Here is a 21,166-nt window from a genome sequence, read left to right as displayed (position 1 = left end):
GCCAGACCCCAAAGTTCACGTGTGGGGCTGGGGAGGAATCCCGACAGATTGAGGGACACGGGGCTACCACCTCCAAGCAGGAAACTGGATTAGATGGAAAAGCATCAGATGATAATATTTGATAAGGACAGGGTTTAGTTTTAAGGAAAAAAACAACCATGGTTGGTGTGAAGAGCAATAGTGAAGGGTCCAGCCCTGTCTGGGGTAAGATTTCTCAGCACAGAAAGAAATAACAGCTCAGATGGAAGTTTTAGGCTGTGGGAACAAGTGAAGTGTCTTCATTGAAAGGGAAAGGAAATACTGAGTCAGGGAAATAATCCTTGGTTTGGGAACTTGTGGCTGACGCCTGAAGGCTTGGCCATTTTACTGTTCCTGCTACATGGAATAAAAACACAAATTCAGACCCTCCTTGAGAGCTGCTCTGGCAAACAAGGCTCAGGGAAGGGAACAGCAGCCCAGCAAGGAAATCCCACAGGCTCTTCCCACACTTCTTTCATTTCTACTTTCTCTTTTACCCCTGTTTATTCCAGGACCTTTAAAGAACAGGTTTGATACCATGTCTAAGCTGCCTCCTGCCCTACAGCAAGAGACAGGACGGAAATGACTCTTGCAGCTCCTGTCACTTCTACACCTCCATGACTCATCCTACTACCTTGTTTTCACCTCCATCCCTGTTCCCTGCAAATGTCACAGTGTCTGTGTGATTTTCCCCCAGCCCTGGCTCCCAAAGGGACTCCATTCCATGGGAAACAGAAGCTCCAGCCTCACACCAGATGGCACAGCAGGGCCTGACCCCCAGCCCCAAACCAGACAGGGGCACAGCCCCAGCCCCACACTACATGGGCCTGACCCCCAGGGATGGCCACATCACACAGGGGACTGAGGCCCCCCTCATGTGAGACAGGCTGAGCCCTGACCCACACATCACACCGGGGTCCTGATCTCAGCCCCACAGCACTGAGGGCACCAGGCCCCCTCAACATACAGGGGACCTGACTGCCCAGCCCCACAGAGCACAGAGCCCCATAGAGCACACAGGGCTCACAGCCCCACAGAGCACAGAGCTCACAGCCCCACAGAGCACAGAGCTCACAGCCCCACAGGGCTCACAGCCCCACAGAGCACAGAGCCCCATAGAGCACACAGAGCTCACAGCCCCACAGAGCACAGAGCCCCATAGAGCACACAGAGCTCACAGCCCCACAGAACTCACAGAGCTCACAGCCCCACCCCACATAGGGGTTAGAAGCCCACACCGCACAGGGCTCACAGCCCCACAGACCACACAGCCTCACCCCACACAGAGCACACAGGGCTCACAGCCCCACAGAGCACAGAGCTCACAGCCCCACAGATCTCACAGAACTCACAGCCCCACAGAGCACAGAACTCACAGCCCCACAGACCACACAGCCTCACCTCACCCCACACCGTGCCCACCTCCCCCGACCTCCCCCCTCAGCCGCATCCCCTGCCCGGCCTCCCCCGGAACGCGCTGTCCCCGGAACGCGGGTGCGCGGCCGCGGCGCGCGGGGCCGGGCGGTGGCGGGGCGGTGCCGCGGGCGCGCCTGCGCCGCTCCCGCCCGGCGCCATCGCGGCTGCTGTGGCCACCCCGGGCCGGCCATGGCCACCGACTCGTGGGCCCTGGCTGTGGACGAGCAGGAGGCGGCGGCCGAGTCGGTGAGTGCGCGCCGGGGCCCGCGGGGGCTCGGCATGGCCCGGCGCGGTGCAGAGGCGCGGGGTCCCCCGAGCCGTGCGGCCCGCGCCGCCTCTCACAGAAAACAGCCATCGCACAAACCCTTTTTCGCCCCATTTTTTTTTTTTTTGCCGTGGGGGCAGGGAAGGCTCGGGGTATCCGATTGTCCCTGGGTTTGGGTTCTTCCTTTATAAGCAAACCCACCATTTTTATTTATTTGTTTGTTTGTTTACTTACTTATCATTGTTTTTTAAATTTCTTAGCCTTCATCCATTTTTTTTTTTTGCGTATCCAAAGGGCAAAGACGTCCCTGCAGTCCCCCTCACCCTCCATCCAGACCCTGCATCGCTTCAGGCACTCACCACCCTCAGCTCTGTCTTCGAGCATCCAAAAAAATCCCTCTTTCGGGTTTTTTTTGGTGTTTTTTGTTCTTGTGGTGGTGGTGTTTTTTTTTTTTGTTTGTTTTGTTTTGTTTTTTTTTTTTGTTTTTTTTTTTTTTTTTTTTTTTTTTTTTTTTTTTTTTTTTTTTTTTGTTTTTGTTGGTTTTTTTTTTGTTTTTTTTTTAAATGAAAATGTAACTTTGTACCTCAGAAAAAATTGTTTTCTATTTTTTTTCTGTGCTTGGGCACAGAACAGTCACTGATGTGGGGAAGACCCTCGGGGCTGCTCTCCCTGCACATCTCAGGTGATGAAACAAACTCATTCTGGGGCAGCTTGTGCTGGCCAGAACAGTGCATGGATCCTGTTTCCATCCTGGAATGCTGATTTTCTTCCATTTTCCATCCACAGAGCTGTTAGGGAATGGAGGCTGCAGGACAGAAAACAACCCCCTTCACTGTGTTGTCATTACAGCTTAAAAAATTGTGTATTTCTGTTAAAACTCCTGCTTAGAAATAGTTGTATTAAAACTCTTGAAATCAAATTCCTCTTGTATCTTCATCCCTTTCCAGCTGAGCAGGGTTTGTGCAATACTTGATAAATCCAAACCTCAGGTTTTCCTGACTGGAATATAGGGATCTATATTTGAATTTCTCTGATTCTGTGTTTTTCCCTATTTCTAGCTGAGCACTTTACACCTGAAGGATGAAAAAACCAAACCAGATGCCAATGGTGAGTTCCAGCTGCTCAGGTGGGCTTGGAAAGGGTGGAATGTTTCCCTGTGGGGGCTCAGAGTGCTGCTGCCAAAACAAATTCCCGATAAATCATGAGACCCCGGAAGAGATGAGATTGAGCAGCAGCACAGACTGAATGTTTTGGTGTCTCAGGGACCTGTGTGAGCAAAACCCCTTGATGTGGTTGCTAAACTCCACTCGGAGCTGGAGCTTGGGTTTCTTCTGCACAGCAATGGAGCAGGGCAGTTCTCCTCAGGAAAATGAGCTGCTTTTTAGCTTTTCCCAGGATATTCCAAAGCCCTGGGGGTGTGGGCTGAGCTGGGCTGTGTCCCTGAGGCCTGAGCTCACTGTGCCCCCTGTTCTGTTCCCACTCAGGTGCCGTTGTCAAGGCAGATGACAATGTGGAGAAGACGGAGGATGAGGAGAAGGGTGAGTGCCTTCCTGGAAAAAAAAAAAAAAAGGAAAATTAATTTAATGTAATTATAATTATATTGATTTAACATATACTTAAAAGTAAGTCTGCCTTATGTCTTGTATCCTGCCCCAAGGACTTAACTGTAAGACATGTCCTTCCTCCATAACACTTTTAAAGGCATTGTGTCCTGTAATAACTTGGGAGACTCCTGGATTAGAGTGGAGAGAAATAAGGGGATAGCAGTATCCTCAAGGCAGGACTGGATACAGGAGCAGTTGGATAACCTGGAGCTGGGATTGCTGTAGCAACCGACAAGTTGCATTTGTGCAGTGGCTGTTCAGAGGTGGGTAAAGGCTCAAATTCTTTCAGAAGGTGGTTTTAGGAAACAGATTGAGTAGCAAACCCCCAAAATGCAGCAGTTTAACCTTGTTTGGATGTCCCTTATCCTCAGCCCTTGTGTTTCAGCTCTGGAATCTTTTAAAGTACCATTTAGACTCAAACTTGCCTTAAAAATAAAACCTGAGGAGGTGTCTGCCCACATGTCAGAGTGAGGGTTGAGGAGGCCTTACCTTGTCCCAGGCAGATGCTAAGCTAAAATAATCTTAAATAAGCAGAGATCTGGATCTTTAAAGTTCCCCTTAGAACTGTGCTCATTTGATTTGTTTTCCTGGGTATTAATTGGGAGAATCTCTGGGATCCCTTGATGTCTTACCCAGGAGGTTTGGGCTCTTCAAGCCATCACGCTCTAATGAAGAATTTCAGTATTTTGAGGGATTTTGTCCCTTGTGACGGGCTCAGGAGTTCAGTGGGAGCCAGACCTGGAACAGGCTGTGACTGATGGATTGTGTTTTCCATCTTTCCCAGAGGACAGAGCTGCCCAGTCCTTACTGAACAAGCTGATCCGCAGTAACCTGGTTGACACCACAAATCAGGTGGAGGTGCTGCAGAGGGACCCCACATCACCCCTCTACTCCGTCAAGTCTTTCGAGGAGCTGCGCCTGTAAGTGCCTGCTGGGATGAGCCAGAGCTTTCTCTGCAAGGAGCTGTTAAATCCTGGGATCAGATATGTTAAATAGGCTCCCTTATAACTGGATTTCTCAGTTTGTCATGGGGAGCCTTATCCTTAAACTCAGGGAGAGAGAGCAGTTTTGCTACAACTGCCAGAGCAGATGTGAGTTTGGAGCCCATCAGGTAGTTAGAATCTCTCCTCAGGTCCTGAAAAATTCCCTGGTTGCATAGGAGATATCACTTAAAAGTACATGGGTTTGTGTTTCAGGTTACTGCCAACCTGTCATTAATTTGTGCATAATTGTATTATTTAAATACAAGGAGAGTTGGTTTATTTGGGTGCCTGGTGAGGGTTTCCATCTGAAACAGCAGCAGTGAACATAAGGGAAGCACAAAGGGAAAAGCTTGTCTGTTCTAGCAATACTGGATTCATGTACTGGAGGGACCAGTATTTTCTGACTTCCTTCCCAGTGAAAACCTCCACCAGTGCAGCTTTCAAGGGCTGATAACTGTATTTAAGGCACAGTTGATGGGTATATATATATTAATATGCTGAAGAGAGTGTCCTGTTGGGACTGTTGTGCTTGCACTGATCTCAGGTTTGTTGCTGTACAAGCTCTGCAGGAAGATGGGAGCTAAAGAGCCTTCTCCCCACGAAATGCCAGGATGTTTTCCTGTGTTAGTGTTCGTGGTTGAATGTCTGCAAAGAGAGGCTGAGGTCCTGCAGTGCCTGTTAGACTAATTCATTCCTATGTTTCAAAAGGCAAACAATCCCAGGGAGTTAATGACAGGGACAGGCAGCCTAATTGAGTCTTCATTTTGTTATGGCTCTGGGTATCCTTGGCAACTGGTGCAGAGTTGGGCTTTGTCTGTCCTTGCTTGGAGCAGCACAAGGTTACGTTTTCAAAGAGCTTTTGTTCTGGCCATCATTGGAAAGTAATACAGGATTTTTGCAAAAGCATGTTGTGCTGAAAAGGAAGTTGCTGCAGTGGGAAGTGTGGGCAGGAGACCTGTAACCTGCTTTGAAATGAGAGCTCTTCTGAGAGCACTCACAGCATCCAGGGAGCACTTGGGGGTCATCAGCTGAGAGTTTCCAGTACCATAACCTGGATTTAGGTTGTTCTGGGGTCTCCTTGTCTACAGAAGTGTCTGCTGAGACTAGGAAGCTCCCTGGAGAGAAAGCAGTAGATGAGAGTTTGCTGGCCAGCAGTGTCACCTCGCAGTTCTTAGGGCTGGTTTGCAGCCACAGATCACAAGGTGTAGTCACAGCAAACTGGGCTAATTATCAGTTATTTACCTGAGCCAGCATCACTCAGCTGTATTACAGAATCCACACGACTTCCTGAAGTCCTTGCAAGGATCTCATGATCATCCTCACGCTTTGTCCTGCATTTGAGTCATCGAGGAGTGATAATTTTGGCACCAAGATTAGGCATGGCTGAGGAAATCGGATTGGCCTGAAGGGCAGGATTAACGCTTTCTGCTCTGGGATTCCTGGATTGTCTGAAAAGCTGCTTTGGCCTTAGACACAGGCTTTGCCCTCGAGCTGGAACAGGCGGCCTGGCTTACTAAATCCAGGGGTTTTTGCAAAGCTTCCTGTCCAGACTTCGTGCTGTCACTTGTAGCTTCCAGATGCTGACCATAGTTGTTTCACAGGTGGGATTGTAGCAGGGACAGCTCTAGGGTGTCTTCTCGAGGGTTTTTTATCACGTTCTTGTACACAAATGAAAACTAAATGGACTTAAATAGGTCATGATATAAAAATTTCTCTTTTTAGGAAACCACAGCTCCTGCAAGGAGTCTATGCCATGGGCTTCAACAGGCCATCTAAGATCCAAGAGAATGCCCTGCCCATGATGCTTGCTGAACCGTATGTACATGTTCTTCCTACTCTCTACCAGAATAGAAGGGTTTGAAAGATTCAGTGTGCTGCTCCTGGATTTTGGATGGGAGGAGGGTGATGGAGAAACTCTCAGGGCATGGAGAAAGGGTTCCCATGCCACAGGGTTTCTGTGGTTATTAACTATGTGACAGCAGCCCTGGATTTGTCCTTTTCCTAGGGCTGGCACTGAGCATGCAGTGCTGTGGGGTTTGGGAGGTCATTTTCCTCATTAGTTTGGGAAGAAGTAATACAAAATAGCTCAAAAGTCCTGGGTAGGTAGGAGTAGCTGAGATGCTGATTTTCCTCTCCACAACCCTAAGCTGGAATGTGTGAGGTACTGAGACACTGGGGGGATAACCACAGTTCTCCTTCCAAATCTCCATAACTGAGAAATGCTGAAGGAGAGTGTTGGGCAGGAAGTAATTCCTGCCCCATGGAGCTTAGCTGGTGGGGTTGGCCATGGATCCAGAGCAGGGGTAGATGTGACAGGGTTCAAATGCCACCGTGGTGCTTCACACTCTGAGCTGTGCTTGCTGTGCCCGCAGCCCACAGAACCTCATCGCACAGTCACAGTCTGGTACTGGCAAGACAGCTGCCTTCGTCCTGGCCATGCTCAGCAGGGTTGAGCCTGGGAACAAGTATCCACAGGTAAAGTTTGTGGGATGTGACTGTTTTAGGGCGTTCCCTGGTGGTGCAGTGCCATCTAGTGAAGAGCCTGAGCTGCTGGGAGGCTTTCACATGCAAATTCGTGGCTTGATGGAGCCATGGTGTTATTTCTTTAAACTGCTGAAAGGGGGTGGAAGTTTGGGGATTTATCAAAATGCCTTCAGTGCAAAAGATGTGGATTTTACTCAAAGCTTGCTGCTGTTAGTCCTTCCCGTGCATCACACAGGATGCCATTGCTCTGTGAGGAGTTAAATCTTTCTGGGAGGGCTTAAATCAGAGAAATAGTGCAGCCTGAAGGGAGTTGGATAAGTGTGTTTGGGGTGGAAGAGAAGGTAACTGTGGCAACAGAGCAGACAATGCCTGGAGAGGGACTTTTTAAATCAAATTTCCTCATGGGATGGTTGAGAAACTGTTCAATTCAACCACTTGATGTTGATCCTAAAGAAAACTTCCAACAAGGATTTTAAAAAGCAAGTGTGATAGTGTTGCCCTGGATGTTGATCACCTCACTCACTGTCCTTCTGTTCCTCCAGTGTTTGTGCCTTTCCCCAACATACGAGCTGGCACTTCAAACAGGGAAAGTGATTGAACAGATGGGAAACTTTTACCCGGACCTGAAACTCGCCTATGCTGTCCGAGGCAACAAACGTGAGTAAGGGGAAACACCACAAACAGGAATGAGGGAATGATGCTCCTCAGGTGCACCAGAGCAGTCAGGTGGTGAAATAGCTGGCTCAGAGAGGGCCAGAGCATTCCCTGTCTGCACAGCCACCCTAGAGCAGCCCTTCCTTCTCTCTCGGCAGTGGAGAGAGGGCAGAAGATCTCGGAGCAGATCGTCATCGGCACACCCGGCACCGTGCTGGACTGGTGTTCCAAACTGAAATTCATAGATCCCAAGAAGATCAAGGTGTTTGTGTTGGATGAGGCTGATGTGATGATTGCCACCCAGGGCCACCAGGACCAGAGCATCCGCATTCAGAGGTACGGAGGGGACACAGGGACCTCACCGATGGAGCAACAAGATTGAAATGATACATCAGCTCTAGGCCAGGGGGTTCATACAGGCACAGTGCCAGGGGATGACAAGCAGTTTCATTTCCTTACAGAATAAAAATCTTGTCCCTGAAGCAGGGTTTATTCCTTTTTAAGAAGGTAAGTCTGGATGCCTATGGTTCATCAGGGAGCAATCATGGGTAGGTAAGATTGGTTTTATTCTTTCCAGCCACTGAAATAACCGGTTCCAGGGTGTTGCTTTAGGACATGAAAGAAAGACTCCCAAGTATTTCAGAAGGCAAAGAGCATAGAAAAAGAAGGCTTTATTTTCTATTCTTACTGCCTTTTATAAGGTGTTCCAGTACAGCCTTAACATGACTGGTGAATAGGAACAATATGTCTCTAATCCCATTGGTTAAACTAGAGAAACAGCAAAACACCACCTGGAGAAAGATTGTTTTGAGAAAGGAGAGTTGTTTGCCAAGATTGTTTTGAGAAGAAATTTTCTTGAGAAATTTTTCCTTGGGAAAAAGTCAGCAGCTGCCAGCAGTCTGAAATCTCTCAAGGCCACACCAGGGTTATAGTTTTCCTTTGCCTGTAGCATGATTTCCATCAGGATATCAGGAGGTGACAGTGTTGTGTGGGAACCCCCCCCTATTTCTCTCTCTCTTTCAGAATGCTCCCCAGGGACTGCCAGATGCTCCTGTTTTCAGCCACTTTCGAGGATTCTGTGTGGAAGTTTGCTCAAAAAGTTGTTCCTGACCCAAACATTATCAAGCTGAAGCGCGAGGAGGAGACCCTGGACACCATCAAGCAGTATTATGTTCTGTGCAATAACAGAGATGAGAAGTTCCGGGCTCTCTGTAACATCTACGGCGCCATCACCATCGCCCAGGCCATGATCTTCTGCCATGTGAGTGCTCCCAGGGAATGCTAGTCCTACTGACCCCCTCAGAGTCTGCCAGTGCTAAAATCAAGCCAGACACGGTTCCCAGAAAGGAACTGAGAACAAAATTGCCCTTTTTGGTTTCTCTGGCTCTGTCTTTGAGTGAAATCCTGAAAGCCACGTTAGCCCTCGTTGGTTTGATTCTCTGGGTTTGTCCATCCAGGAGACAACATTGGACCTTTCTATTCCTGAATGGTCGTTGTTATCCCTGAAGTCCTCTGAAGCAAAGATCAGAGTGATGCATGTTTTTCCAAAACTCAACTACTGAAAAAAAACCTGGTGTTGGAAAATGAATGAAACTAGGGCAGAATGAGAGATTAGGAAGTCTTTGGCTTCTCTAGCTGATCCAGAGCTGTTCCTGGGACTTCGTTTCCCTCTGGTGACTGAGGATACACCTCTGGGATCTCACTGTGAATCATACTGAGATTTGACTTTCTTTTTCTGGAAGCCAATATAATAATTTTGAGGGAGAAATCAGTGTTTACAGAACAGCCAGGCAAAGTGAGCTCAGACAGGATGGAAGTGTTTGGACTCTGCTGCAGCAGTTTGCTTTTGGGCTGTATCAAGACATAATTTGAGCTCAAAAGTCTGTTTAATTCAAGGCTGTGCAGAGCCTCTGGGGGATTTCACAACTCCATTCAAGTCTGACCCTGCCATTTTCCAAACTGAGTAGTTATAATTTTGTGACAATTTTCATGAGTTTTCAGTGTACATATGTAGTGTCACTCTTCAGCAGAGTGAAATCCAAGGAGCAGTGCACAAAGAAAACGTGTCCTTTATTAATCAAGGTCTCCTCTGGTGGCTGAGGTGTATTGTTCTCCTCCTGATACAGTATGTAAGGGAGACAACAATTGAGCAGCCACAGAGCTTCCCATGGGCCCCCAGGGAGGTTTATTGCTGCTTTCCAGCATGAAATTCCCCTCCCAGCTGTGTGTGTGGCTGTGTGTTGCAGACCCGGAAGACGGCGGGGTGGCTGGCAGCAGAGCTGTCCAGGGAGGGCCATCAGGTGGCCCTGCTCAGCGGGGAGATGATGGTGGAGCAGAGAGCTGCCGTCATCGAGCGCTTCCGAGAGGGCAAGGAGAAAGTGCTGGTGACCACCAATGTCTGTGCCAGAGGTAGGACACCGGGGAATGGGGCCTTAGGATTTTAGCTTTCGTATTTTTCATGTATTTGTAATCCTTTAGTGTATAGCTCTAAACTCCACACACAGTGTCAGCTGCTGTTCTCCCATTTTGGTCAGACACAGCAATTCCTCTCCAGGCCTGGGAATCAAGGACACCTCACTGGCTCAGCCCCCGAGAAATGTAAACAAAAGTGAGATGCGGGGAGCAAACTTGGGGTAAATGACTTCATTACCTGAAACTGTAATTGGAAGATTAACCCCCAATATTCAAATGAACCAAACTTATAAAAGTGTGAAACCCGTGACCTGGGGTCCATTTTTGGGTGTAGCCCCTGGGGGCTTTGTCTGCCTGAAATGTACCTGAGGGCCCTTCAGTAAATACAAGCACTTTTTATTCCCTTTGTTCTGTCTGGCCTGTTTTTAGGGACCCCAAAGGCATCACAACGAGGGCTGGAGCAGCACTTTCTAAGATAACACATACCCCTGGCCAGCTTGCAGGGTGAATTCACATCCTCAGGTGTTCCAGTTGGGAGAAATTGGTGTCCTTCCACTGCATGCCTGTGGGCAAACAAGGTTTCTTCTTGGCTTCCTGCTGCTTGAGGTGGAAAAGTCCATCCTGTGAGAGCCTGGCACCAAGCCTGCCTTGTGCTGCTGACATTCAGGGTTTGCAATGAACATGTGCCCAAGTACGGAAAACTGAAAAATAGCAAAATCCAGTTCACTATCCCAATAGGAATTTGTGGTATAATTTGACATCCTGGAACAGTTAAGACAGGATTGTACTTGGAAAAAAACAAGTAGTCTTTAGAACTTCATAGGGAAGGAGAGGGTTTCCGAAATATTTAAGTGCTGGTAGAATTTCCAAAATATTTAAGTGCCTTTGGCTGTTTCAGTGGGACTCTCTGCCCTAACAGCTCAATAGTTTTTACTTCAAAGTACCCCGTGAGAATATTGTGGAAAAGCTCCATTTCAGAGTCCGAGGAGGCTGTTCCTGCTCTAAAAGATTCAAGTGAAATTGTGTAACCCAATGCTTTCCTTTTGTCAGGGATTGACGTGGAGCAGGTGTCTGTTGTTATCAATTTTGACCTGCCTGTGGATAAGGATGGGAATCCAGACAACGAGACCTACCTGCACCGGATTGGCCGCACCGGCCGCTTCGGCAAGCGCGGGCTGGCCATCAACATGGTGGACAGCAAGCACAGCATGAACATCCTCAACAGAATCCAGGAACATTTCAGTACGTACCCTCAGGCTTTCTGTAAACTGTTGAATCACTGCAGGATTTGACTTGTTGGATGCTGAGCAGGTCTAAGGGTGTTTGTTGAGCCTCAAACGGGTGGCAGAGGAGCAGAGCAGGAGTGTTTGATGTAGCGTCATTTGGGATTGTGACAGGAGCAGCATAAATCAGGCTGTGTTTGCTGGCTGCTTGGATAGTCCTTGAAGGGGATGTTCCAGGGTTGGGTAACATTGGAACAGATGGGCCTTTGATAAAAGGAAACAGTTTTAATTTGTACTTTTAAAACCTGACTGAACATTCTGATAAACCAGAACTCAAGTCCAGCTGAGGAGAGCAGTGTTCCCTTCTCTGCTCAGTGTTACAAAATCTGACCTGTTTGTCTTCTTTCCCAGACAAAAAGATAAACAAATTGGATACTGACGACTTGGATGAAATTGAGAAGATAAATAACTGAAATAGCTGCTGGAACTGGTGTGTGCCCTGCTGTGGAAGCTCTCCCACTACAATTGGATCAGCGTTTGGATTGGCACAGCCTCTTGGCTCGTCCCAAAAAGGACTCTTCAAGATATTAGTACACAAAAATTACCTCATTTTCAAAATTGCAGTTGGACTTCAAATTGTGCAACTGTGAGGAGGAAGAGGAAATGTTTACAGAAGCTTTTAACATTTCTTAGTTTAGCCTTAAAATGGGATGATCTTTGGAATTCTGAGAAATATACTTGCCAAAAGAGAGGCAATAGAGAATTATCTAAAATTTTAAACAAAAAAGAAAAATTCATTGCCTTTAATTGGAATAATGTGCAGCATTAACCTGATCAGTTTAAATTCAACAGCTGAATATATTATGGATATAGGGAAAGGGAAAAAAAAAGAAAAAAGGAAAAAAAAAAAAAGAAAACCTAAAAACCCCAAACAAGGCAGCTGGTTTTTGGCTAAATATTCAACTTATACAAACTAGGATGTCATTCTCTCTGGCACTCCCCTGAGCTCTTTAAGGCTCATTTCTGGCTTTCTGATGGATTTGCCCTGCTTTTCCTTACATAAATTGTCCTGAGGATGTCTCCAGTAGCTCCTACTCGCAAACACAGGTGCCGTGTCGCTTTGCTGGGCAGTGTTTTCTTTTCCTTTGTCCTGGATTTGTTGGGATGGCCGCTCTCCATGACCTGGGTGGTGGTGACACTACACAAGTTCACCCCAAGTGTTTAACCTGGCTACGGTGTGGGTGGGTGGGGTGGGAGGGGCAGTATGTAGGGAACTGTACTAATGAATTGTCTGATTAAATTCACCTCTGTGAATGAAATCCACCACGTCATTAAATGCACCATGCTGTGAAGCTCAGCATGGGGGATGTACAGAGCTGTTGGGCTTCACCCATCAGATACAGGAATAAAACAACAAAAAAATCGTGATAACCTGGATTGACCAAAAAAATTTACCCTTAGAACACCAAATTTACCTGTTACAGTGCGTTTCAGTACCAGAGTTTTGAGTTAAATTGCTCAGCCAAATTGCAGGTGGGAAGTGCTCCACAGTGCAAAATAGGTCATTGGTCCCTGCCCCGGGGTGTTCCATGGAGAAGGAAGGATTCCCAACTCCTGGAGAAGGAAGGATGATGCCTCCTGTGTGTTGGGACCACTCTTGTGCACACAGCTGGACGCTGTGGGCTGTTCCCCCAGCCCAGTCTCCAGGAGAAGGAGGCTCCTGAACCAGAACTTAGGGTGCACAGCTGTTTGTTGGGGGGAAATGGGACACTGCTACTCAGTGTGAGAATCATGTCAAAACAAATGTATAAATTGTAAATTTAAACTGAATTGTTTTCTTTGCAATTTTGGCCATCATATTCTGTTCAAAGACAGGAATATGGATCCTTTTACCAAGTAAAAAAAGGCTCATTTAAAATGTACCTAAAATTTTAGGAAATTGTGCACCCTTTTATCAATTTGTATAAAGGCTATAGTGAAGAAAAAAAAACAGCTTAAAATTAAACTTTTTGTATTCTGGGGTGTATCTATTTTTATTCTGTTGGAATCCTATTTAAATTGGCAGGTGAGTGAGTGCTTGCGTGTGGAGTGGAAGACTTTATTTAATCACCTACTTTCCTAGTACAGCCGAATGACCTGGTGACAGCAGAGTTTTGGGTTGAATTGTCATGGAAGCTGTTGCTGGTCCTGTGTGCTGTTTCTAATGTACTTTTAATTGGAATTAAAGAACACATACTGAACAATCCCTTTGCTGACTTTTCCTTGAGTGCTTTGTTGGTGTTTAAAAGCCTCAGTAAGGACATTCTCAGGCAAAAGTCCTTTATAAGTTTTATGACAGAATGAATTTTAATGATGAAATTCTTATAAGATTCCCACAATGAAGTTTGTTAAATGATGCCACACAATAAATGAGGTCAGATAAATATTGTTCTTCCCCCTGTGCTGCTTGTGCTGGACTTAGAGTTGCTGCTAAAATCTTCCCAGAACAGTTCTGAAGGGAAGGAGAACAGAGAGACAAGATGTGTTTTCCCTGTGCTGTGCTTGCCTAGATCAAGACTTGATTTTTTTTCCCATCTTTGGAGATGCTGTAGCCTGGGTGAGGTGACTAGAACCAAACTCATCCAGCTTTACCTTAGATATCCAGGAGGAACATCCTCCAGCATGAGAAGTCCACTGTGAGCCGAGTTGCTGAATTGTCTGATCTGTTCTGTTCTTGCTCAGAGCCCCTGTGCTCTCACAGCTGCCTGGTGGTCCCTGGCTGTGGTCACAGCTTGTCACTGATGCAAAGTGCTTCCCCCTTGGCTGCAGGCTTGTACTGAGCACAGGACACGGATAGAAACTTCAGGAAGGGGGTGTGGAGGGCAGCTGACCATCCAAAGGCTGGTCTCAGTCAGCCCCTGAGATATTTGCCATCAGATTAAAGGTTTCTTAAGAGCAGGGGTGATGGATAAACCTCAGCTCATGTAAATAACTTCAAGTTTCAGCCTAAAAGGATGGAAGCACTCGAAATGTAGGAGTAACACAGTACACACAAGAGGCAGAAATAGGGAATTAACTACCCAGCACTGAAGGAAACATGGAAAATGATTCCTTTACCTGAAACCAAGTGAAATACTTTGTGGTTCTGTTGAATGCATCCATGTTTTGATATCCAGGAGTGCTGCTGAGCAATTCCCATCACCAACAGCAGCAGGGACCACTGTTCCATCAGACACTGGTTTAGAAAGCTGCTGGACCCTGAACACTTGATTTAGCATCAGCTACCACACTCATAGCCAGCACCAGCAATCAGCTTTCTGCTCCTGTTGTGTTTGTGCTCCTGTGCTGAGCTGGTTTGGCAGTTACACTCAGCTTCAAAATAAATTGGGTTTGCTTCAAAACATTTAAAGCCACTCATCTTTGTGGCAAGTGGTCCATTTTTAAAGGAGATTAAACATTACTGCCTTTGAAATTCCTTTAGAAACTAGAAGATATTTCTCTTTTTTAGCACAGGCATATTGTGTTTGCCTAAACCTGCCAATCACCCAACCAGCCTTTTCATGATGGTTTAGTAAAAGATGGCTTACTTCTTGAGCCAGTTCCCACTCAAATCCCATTAATACCTTATTGAAAAATTCCCAAAGCAGCACTTGCTTCTTGGACTAACTCAATTGTGTAGAGGGGTTAAATGGAATTATCTGTAACATCCCTTCTTAATTATCCATCTCTTCCTATCTGTGGATCATATGAGCTGAATAAGAGAAGGAAAACTGAGGAGAAATCCCTGCTGCTCCCCAAGACAGCCAAAATAATAATTATTTGTTCTTAAAATTTTGATTTAGTCACAGTTAAGAGGTGGACTGACATTACCCAGAAAGACCTGAGCCCCCACAGATATTTTATGATCAGTCTTGGAATTTAATAACTTCACAATAACTCATTAATGTGTTATTACTGTTATTTCCAGATGGTTTGGGGGTTTGAACTCTTTCTCAAGAAATGTCTTCTCTTGAGAAGACATTTAGGATAATGCTAGGATGGGATAGGATAATAGGATAGGATAATGTTAGGATAATAAGCTGATACTACCTTAGATGAGACCAGGGTGTAATGAGCCCCTGAAGATGTATCAAATTCTGATGGTGTCCAGCACTTCTCAGAATGTCTTAGAATAATTGTGAGACGGCTCATCAGGTGTGTTTTGAAAAGCAAAAGGTTTTAATAAAAGCAGAAAATAACAAACAATACAAAAACAAAACAAAAGCTGGGCACGATACGGAGGAACCTTTAGCACCGGCTAAGACACCTCAAAAGCCCTGAACACCTCTGTGCTCATTCTTAAGTACTTAATGTTTTTGGAGGGCTTTTGGCTTGCTGCCCAATAGAAACAGCTACATTTCTGAGGAACAGCTACAGAGACCAACAGGTGCCTCTGTGCTGGCACTGGGACAATTCTGATGAGAGAAATGCAGAAGATTCCAGTCCATTTTCCTTTGAAGTTCAAAGGTAAACTGAACCTCTTTTCCTTATATAGAATCCATTGGGTGTGGGAAATGCACTGCAACAATAAGCTGCTGAAGGTGCTCCTGCAGCTAAACCATTCTGTTTCCACCTTCCCAAATGGTGCTTCTGCATTCAGAGAAGTGGTCCCTTCACAAAACATAGAAAACAAGAAGGGGAGAGGTCTTGGAAACCTGAGTTTTCAAAGAACATCAGCAACTTCAACAAACCAGAAAGGCTGAAGGTTGGTGGTGCTGAGGCAGAAATTTGTGATGGCACAGGTCACACAAGCTGCTCTGTATGAATCAGGTTTATGCATTTTCTGAAATACTATTTTCTGAAATACTGTTTTCTGAAATACTATTTCAAATACTATTACATATCCATAACTCTGCTTCATGAGCATTTTGTGGGAGATGGAAGATAAAGAAGTAGGTCCAGGAAACATCAGACTCTCAGTTTCTTGGGAGAAGCAATGCAAGGACCCACAGCATCTCTGTGTGCCTAAAGATCTGCAGCATCGTGCTGCTTGTCGTGTCGGATGCACAGCACGGACTTGGGGAGGATCCCACACTCCTGAAGGGACTTTGTAAGGTCAGAGAAGCTCCTCCGGGGCACCTCCATGGTTTCAATGCTGCAGTGTTGGTAGTTGGCCAACAGTTTCTGTCCTGCCACGGCAAGGACTGTCTGGAGACTGTCAGAAGGCTTGAAGTGGTGCTCAAATCTCTGCCCAGAGGGAGATCGGACAGCGAGCAGCACACACGGCTCTTCCGGGCTCACAGGGGCCACCCAAGGGCTCTCCTGCCTCCCTTGCCTTCCCCACTGCTCAGGGGCACAGTGTGAGCTCTCTTCAGTGGGACTGTCACTTCCTGACAGTGTGCTGGCAGATCCCTGCTCTCCAGAAAAAGTCTTGATGGCTTTTGGAGCATCCTCCTGCCCCTCACTCACCTCCAGCAGGTTGGTCCGTTCAGCCAACGCTTCCACAGCATCACTCCCTCCGCCCTTCCGGATGATGGAGGGGAGCACCCGGTACTTGTTTAGGGAAAAGGAGGAGGTCTTCAAAGGCACTTGCTGCAGGAGCTTTGGGATTTTCTCAGGAGACACCTGGGCAGGTGGGAACGCCGGTTTTGTGAGCGGCGCCCTCTGGCTGTTCACCAGTTCCCCAGGAGAGGCTGCGGGTGGGGAAGGTGGCACATGGCACAGACAGGCTTCCGTGCCCTGACGGTGGCTCAAGCTTGGCCTCTGCCCCTTGGCAGATTTGGGCCTGGTGGCGTGCATGGTGACGGCGCTGGCCCACGGCAGAGGGGCTGTGCCTGAAGGGAAGCAGAGCTGAGCTGGTGCTGAGTCCCGGAAAGCCACTGTGGCCATGGCACCTGCGGGCCGGGAACAGAGGGAAAAGCTGCAGGAACTGGCCAGGAGAGTTCAATGTCCCTGCGACTCCCACGCTGTGCTGGGTGTCAGGAAATAACAGAATAAATCGGGGGTACCTGATGGGCAGGCAGCAACCCTGCAGTGCACTAAGGCCTGAGTCACAGAGATGTGGGAGATGTAGGGAATGGCTTTGGCAGGAATTGTGTGAAATTGCCCCAGAGCTTTGCGGATTTGTGCCCTTTGCCACTGAATGTAAGTTACCGATGGAAAGAACAATTTCTTTCTTCTGAAGCTGGAAACTCTGCAAATGTGAGACGAGTGAAGCTCAGAGCACAGCTCTCGCCTTTTCACTGTTCCTGCAGTGGGAGATTCTGTTCCTATTGTGGATTTGGGGATAAGACTGACTACACTTCATATTTTAAAGGTACCTCAGAGATTGAAAAACCCTGATTCAAGACACAGAAACCTGTTCTGACTCTCCAGCGACCAAAAGCTGCTTAACAGAGAATGATTTACCTGAGGGAACAGGTGGAGATCTGTCAGGCAGGGTTAGGTTGGATATCAGGAAAAGGTTCATCCCCCAGAGGGTGCTGGCACTGCCCAGGCTCCCCAGGAAATGGACACAGCCCCGAGGCTGCCAGAGCTCCAGGAGTGTATGAACAACACTCCCAGGGATGCCCAGGGTGGGATTGTTGGGGTGTCTGTGCAGGGACAGGAGTGGGACTGGATGATCCTTGTGGATCCCCTGCAGCTTGGGACATTCCATGATTCCGTGATATAACCTCCACTGAGGAGGAAGCCACGTTGTGCTGTGTGTTCCCCAAAGGAAGCTGCACTCAGCTATGCCAGGACAGACAGCCCAGCCCCTGGTCACCACCTCACAACATTTTGGAGAAGTGCCACAGGGAACCTCCTCTTCTCCTCCTGTGGGTTTCATGGCAGAATTTACTAAGGAGGGGAGAAAACGGTCACCTTGGATTGCTTGGCATTCCCAGAAATGACACAGTCACATTCAGCTGCTGTTTGTCACCCCAGCAGCGTGTGGGTCACTGCAAACTGCATGAGTTCAGCAAAGCCAAGGGTAAAACCTTACACCTGGGTTGGGACACTCCCAGGCACACCTGGCTGGAGGAAGAGCAGCTCCAGGAGAAGAATGACCTGCAGAGCTGCCTCCAGCTCAGGGGGCCCCAGCAAGGGAAGGATGTGGAGCTGTTGGAGTGAGTCCAGAGGAGGCACCAAGGTGATCAGAGGGAGGGAACAGCTCTGCTGGGAAGAAAGGCTGGGAGAACTGGGATTGTTCAGCCTGGAGAGAGGAGGCCCCAGGGCGACCTAATTGTGGCCTTCCAGTACCTGAAGGAGCCACAGGAAAGATGGAGAGAGACTGTGGACAAGGGCCTGGAGTGCCTGGATAAGAGGGAATGGCTTCCCACTCTTCCCACTGACAGAGGGCAGTGTTAGATGGGATATTGGGGTGAAATTATTCCCTGTGAGGGTGGGGAGGCCCTGGCACAGGGTGCCCAGAGAAGCTGTGCTGCTCCATCCCTGGCAGTGTACAAGGCCAGGCTGGACAGGGCTGGGAGCAGCCTGGGACAGTGGAAGGTGTCCCTGGCCATGGCAGTGGTGGAACAAGATGGTCTTTAAGTTCCCTTCCAACCCAAACCCTTCTGGCATTCTATTCTAAACCAGCGAGAACAGTCCCTGTGGCACTTTGCTAGCAATTTGTTTGTTATTTAACATTTCATTTCTCCTCCAGCTCAGCATGGCCAAGACAGAGTCCCAGCACCAGCCCTGTCCCTCCTGAGCCCCCAGCGGAGGGGGACAGGGACACTGGCCCAGGTGACTCCTCCCAGCTTCCCAGAGCCTGTGGGAGGCACAGGGGCTGCACCTTCCCCTTACAGCCGCTAACAAATAAACTCCAAGGCAAAACCGCACTGAGGCAGAACTCCCAAACACACAGGAGCACTTACAAACATGCCCAGTGACACTGCCATTTCCAAGAATAAACCCCCAACCAACCCACCTGGCAGAATCCCTGGTGGGACCTTCTGCGAGTGTCTGCAGTGTCCCAGCACGGTGTGTGTTAGAGGGGACAGGCTGAAAACACGGGGTGTGGTGAGGGCTGGGATGGGGAACCACAGCAGGGAGGGCTGTGACCACAGGTGCCCCCAAAATGGTGACCCAGGACCTGGGAGACTGGGGACATCACAGCCCTGACCTACAGCCCGGGACCCCAGCTGGGCCAGGCTGGAAGGGACCATGGCAGCTCATCTGGTGCCGCCTCCCTACTCCAGCAGGGCCAGCACAGGGCACAGGCACAGGATTGTGTGCGGATGGGTTTGGAGTGTCTCCGGTGAGGGACACTCCACACCCTCTCTGGGCAATATATTCCAGGTGTTTTAAGAAGTCCTTCCTCAGTTCCGGTGGAACTCCCTGGGCATCAGTCCCTGCCCACCGCCCCTTGTCCTGGTGAGGGCCGGCACGGCCCCAGGCAGAGCCCCCAGCCTGGCCGGGCCCACAGCTGTGCCCCAGTTTGAGCCCCCAGCCGGGCCCCGCGGCAGGAGCGCGGCCCCGCTGGCAGAGCCCGGGCCTCCAGCGCGGCTCCGCAGCCCCAGAACCAGAACCAGACCCCGGCCCTTCCCCTGGTCCCGCTCCCGCTCCCGGCCCCGCCGTCCCTCACCTGCCCCGCGCCCGCCGCGCGACGCCGTTGCCGTGGAGACCGCGGCACTTCCGGGCGCGCGCCCCGCCCCGCCCACCGCCCCACCAGGCCCCGCCCACCACCCCGCCAGGCCCCGCCCACTGCCGCGCGCCCGCCTCAGTGCCGGGAATGGGGAATGGGAATGGGAATGGGAATGGGAATGGGAATGGGAATGGGGAATGGGAATGGGAATGGGAATGGGAATGGGGAATGGGAATGGGAATGGGAATGGGAATGGGAATGGGAATGGGAACAGGGAACGGGGAACAGGGATGGGAATGGGAACAGGGAACGGGGAACAGGGATGGGAATGGGAACAGGGAATGGGGACAGATAATGGGGAATGGGGATGGGAATGGAAACGGGGAATGGAAATAGGAACAGGGAATGGGGAATAGGGAATGGGAAAGGAGAATGAGAATGGGAAATGGGAATAGGGGATGGGAACGGGAACTGGCAATGGGGAATGGGAATGGGAACAGGAACAGGGAATGGGAACAGCCAATGGGAACAGGGAATGGGGACGGGAATAGGAACAGGGATGGTAATAGGGGGGATGGGAATGGGAATGGGAATGGGGACAGAAATAGGAATGGGGATGGGAATATTAACGGGAACGGGGATGGATGGGAACAGAAATGGGAATGGGAGTGGGAAAGGGAACAAGGATAGGAATGTGAAAGGGAACAAGGATAGGAATGGGGATAGATGGGGATGGAGATGGAACAGGCAGGAGTGGGACAGCTGGGATATCCCAGGATGGATCCAGGGACAGATCTAGGGATGTAACAGCTGGGATGTTCCAGGGTGGACCAGGGCTGGGAATAGCTGGGATGTCCCAGTGTGGATACAGGGATGGGGACAACCAGGCTGTCCCAGGATGGATGGGACCATGGGAATGGCTGGGATATCCCGTGTGGTCCCAGGGAGTGTCCCCAGGCTCAGGGACAGCTGTGACCCGCTGTGGGCTCTGCACAGGGTGGTGACATGGCCTCAGCATGGCACAGGAGCAGCCCCATGACAATCCTGGGAAGATTCCAGAGGCCAGACACAAAGGAATGGGGGGAGCAGGGGGTGGCTCAGGGGCCTCCCACAAATTCCACCCACAGGTGACCGTGGTACCTGGGGTGTCCCAGCCTTCCCACAGGAATTCCCATTCCTCCAACCCACCCAAAGGAAAACCACAATGGTGCCACCCTACTGAAATAGCCCAATCTTTGGGGTTTAGCCCTTGCAGTTTAAAACCAAGGTGTTACAGCCTGTCCTGAGCAAAGGCAGCAGGATGGGAGCACAAGACAGAGTTTAACCTCCCTGTGACATTATTCAGTGAGCACTGAATCAAACCAGACAAATAAACCCCAAACTCATGAATTGTGATGAAAGCACCTTTTAAAAATTACACTTTACACACGGGATCACATGGGGACCTAAACCAACTATTGGGGAAGTTTCATTGTGCTGGGAAAGCTGCAGCTGGGAGGGAGGGGGAGTCCTCCAGCTACAAATGATCCCTGAGTCAGTTTTCCTTCTGGGAACACACCACACAACACTGACCTTGGCCA

General features: G+C 49.0%; 2 protein-coding genes across 3 annotated transcripts; one reads left to right on the top strand and one right to left on the bottom strand.

Moving 5' to 3' along the window:
- Window positions 1-1,523: 1,523 nt before the first annotated feature.
- Window positions 1,524-11,984, top strand: LOC310917991 (ATP-dependent RNA helicase DDX19B). Of its 2 annotated transcripts, none has more exons than XM_083876654.1 (12): window positions 1,524-1,680; window positions 2,758-2,806; window positions 3,184-3,237; window positions 4,088-4,223; window positions 6,009-6,101; window positions 6,659-6,761; window positions 7,313-7,427; window positions 7,583-7,760; window positions 8,448-8,685; window positions 9,671-9,833; window positions 10,887-11,078; window positions 11,471-11,984. In XM_083876654.1, exons 1-12 carry the CDS (start codon window positions 1,624-1,626, stop codon window positions 11,530-11,532), a joined length of 1,440 nt encoding a protein of 479 aa, XP_083732780.1. In that variant the 5' UTR covers window positions 1,524-1,623; the 3' UTR covers window positions 11,533-11,984. The 2 variants fall into 2 exon arrangements, with proteins under 2 accessions (XP_083732780.1, XP_083732781.1); XM_083876655.1 differs by lacking the exon at window positions 1,524-1,680 and adding an exon at window positions 3,401-3,566 and having other exon boundaries at window positions 2,770-2,806.
- A 3,328-nt stretch (window positions 11,985-15,312) lies between these two features.
- Window positions 15,313-16,909, bottom strand: UBXN10 (UBX domain protein 10). The gene has a single exon (XM_083876622.1). It carries the CDS (start codon window positions 16,904-16,906, stop codon window positions 16,043-16,045), a length of 864 nt encoding a protein of 287 aa, XP_083732748.1. The 5' UTR covers window positions 16,907-16,909; the 3' UTR covers window positions 15,313-16,042.
- Window positions 16,910-21,166: the final 4,257 nt, after the last annotated feature.

This window comes from Zosterops lateralis (genome assembly GCF_965231275.1).
Source record: "Zosterops lateralis genome assembly, chromosome: 22".
In the NCBI taxonomy this organism is placed as follows: Eukaryota; Metazoa; Chordata; class Aves; order Passeriformes; family Zosteropidae; genus Zosterops; species Zosterops lateralis.
This window is presented reverse-complemented; position numbering and strand designations above follow the sequence as displayed.

Coding starts and splice junctions, on each gene's coding strand:
- UBXN10 (XM_083876622.1), bottom strand. CDS start 16,906: ATGGCCACAGTGGCTTTCCGGGACTCAGCACCAGCTCAGCTCTGCTTC.
- LOC310917991 (XM_083876654.1), top strand. CDS start 1,624: ATGGCCACCGACTCGTGGGCCCTGGCTGTGGACGAGCAGGAGGCGGCG. Junction 2,807..3,183: donor AACCAAACCAGATGCCAATG/GTGAGTTCCAGC, acceptor GTTCCCACTCAG/GTGCCGTTGTCAAGGCAGAT. Junction 9,834..10,886: donor CACCAATGTCTGTGCCAGAG/GTAGGACACCGG, acceptor TCCTTTTGTCAG/GGATTGACGTGGAGCAGGTG.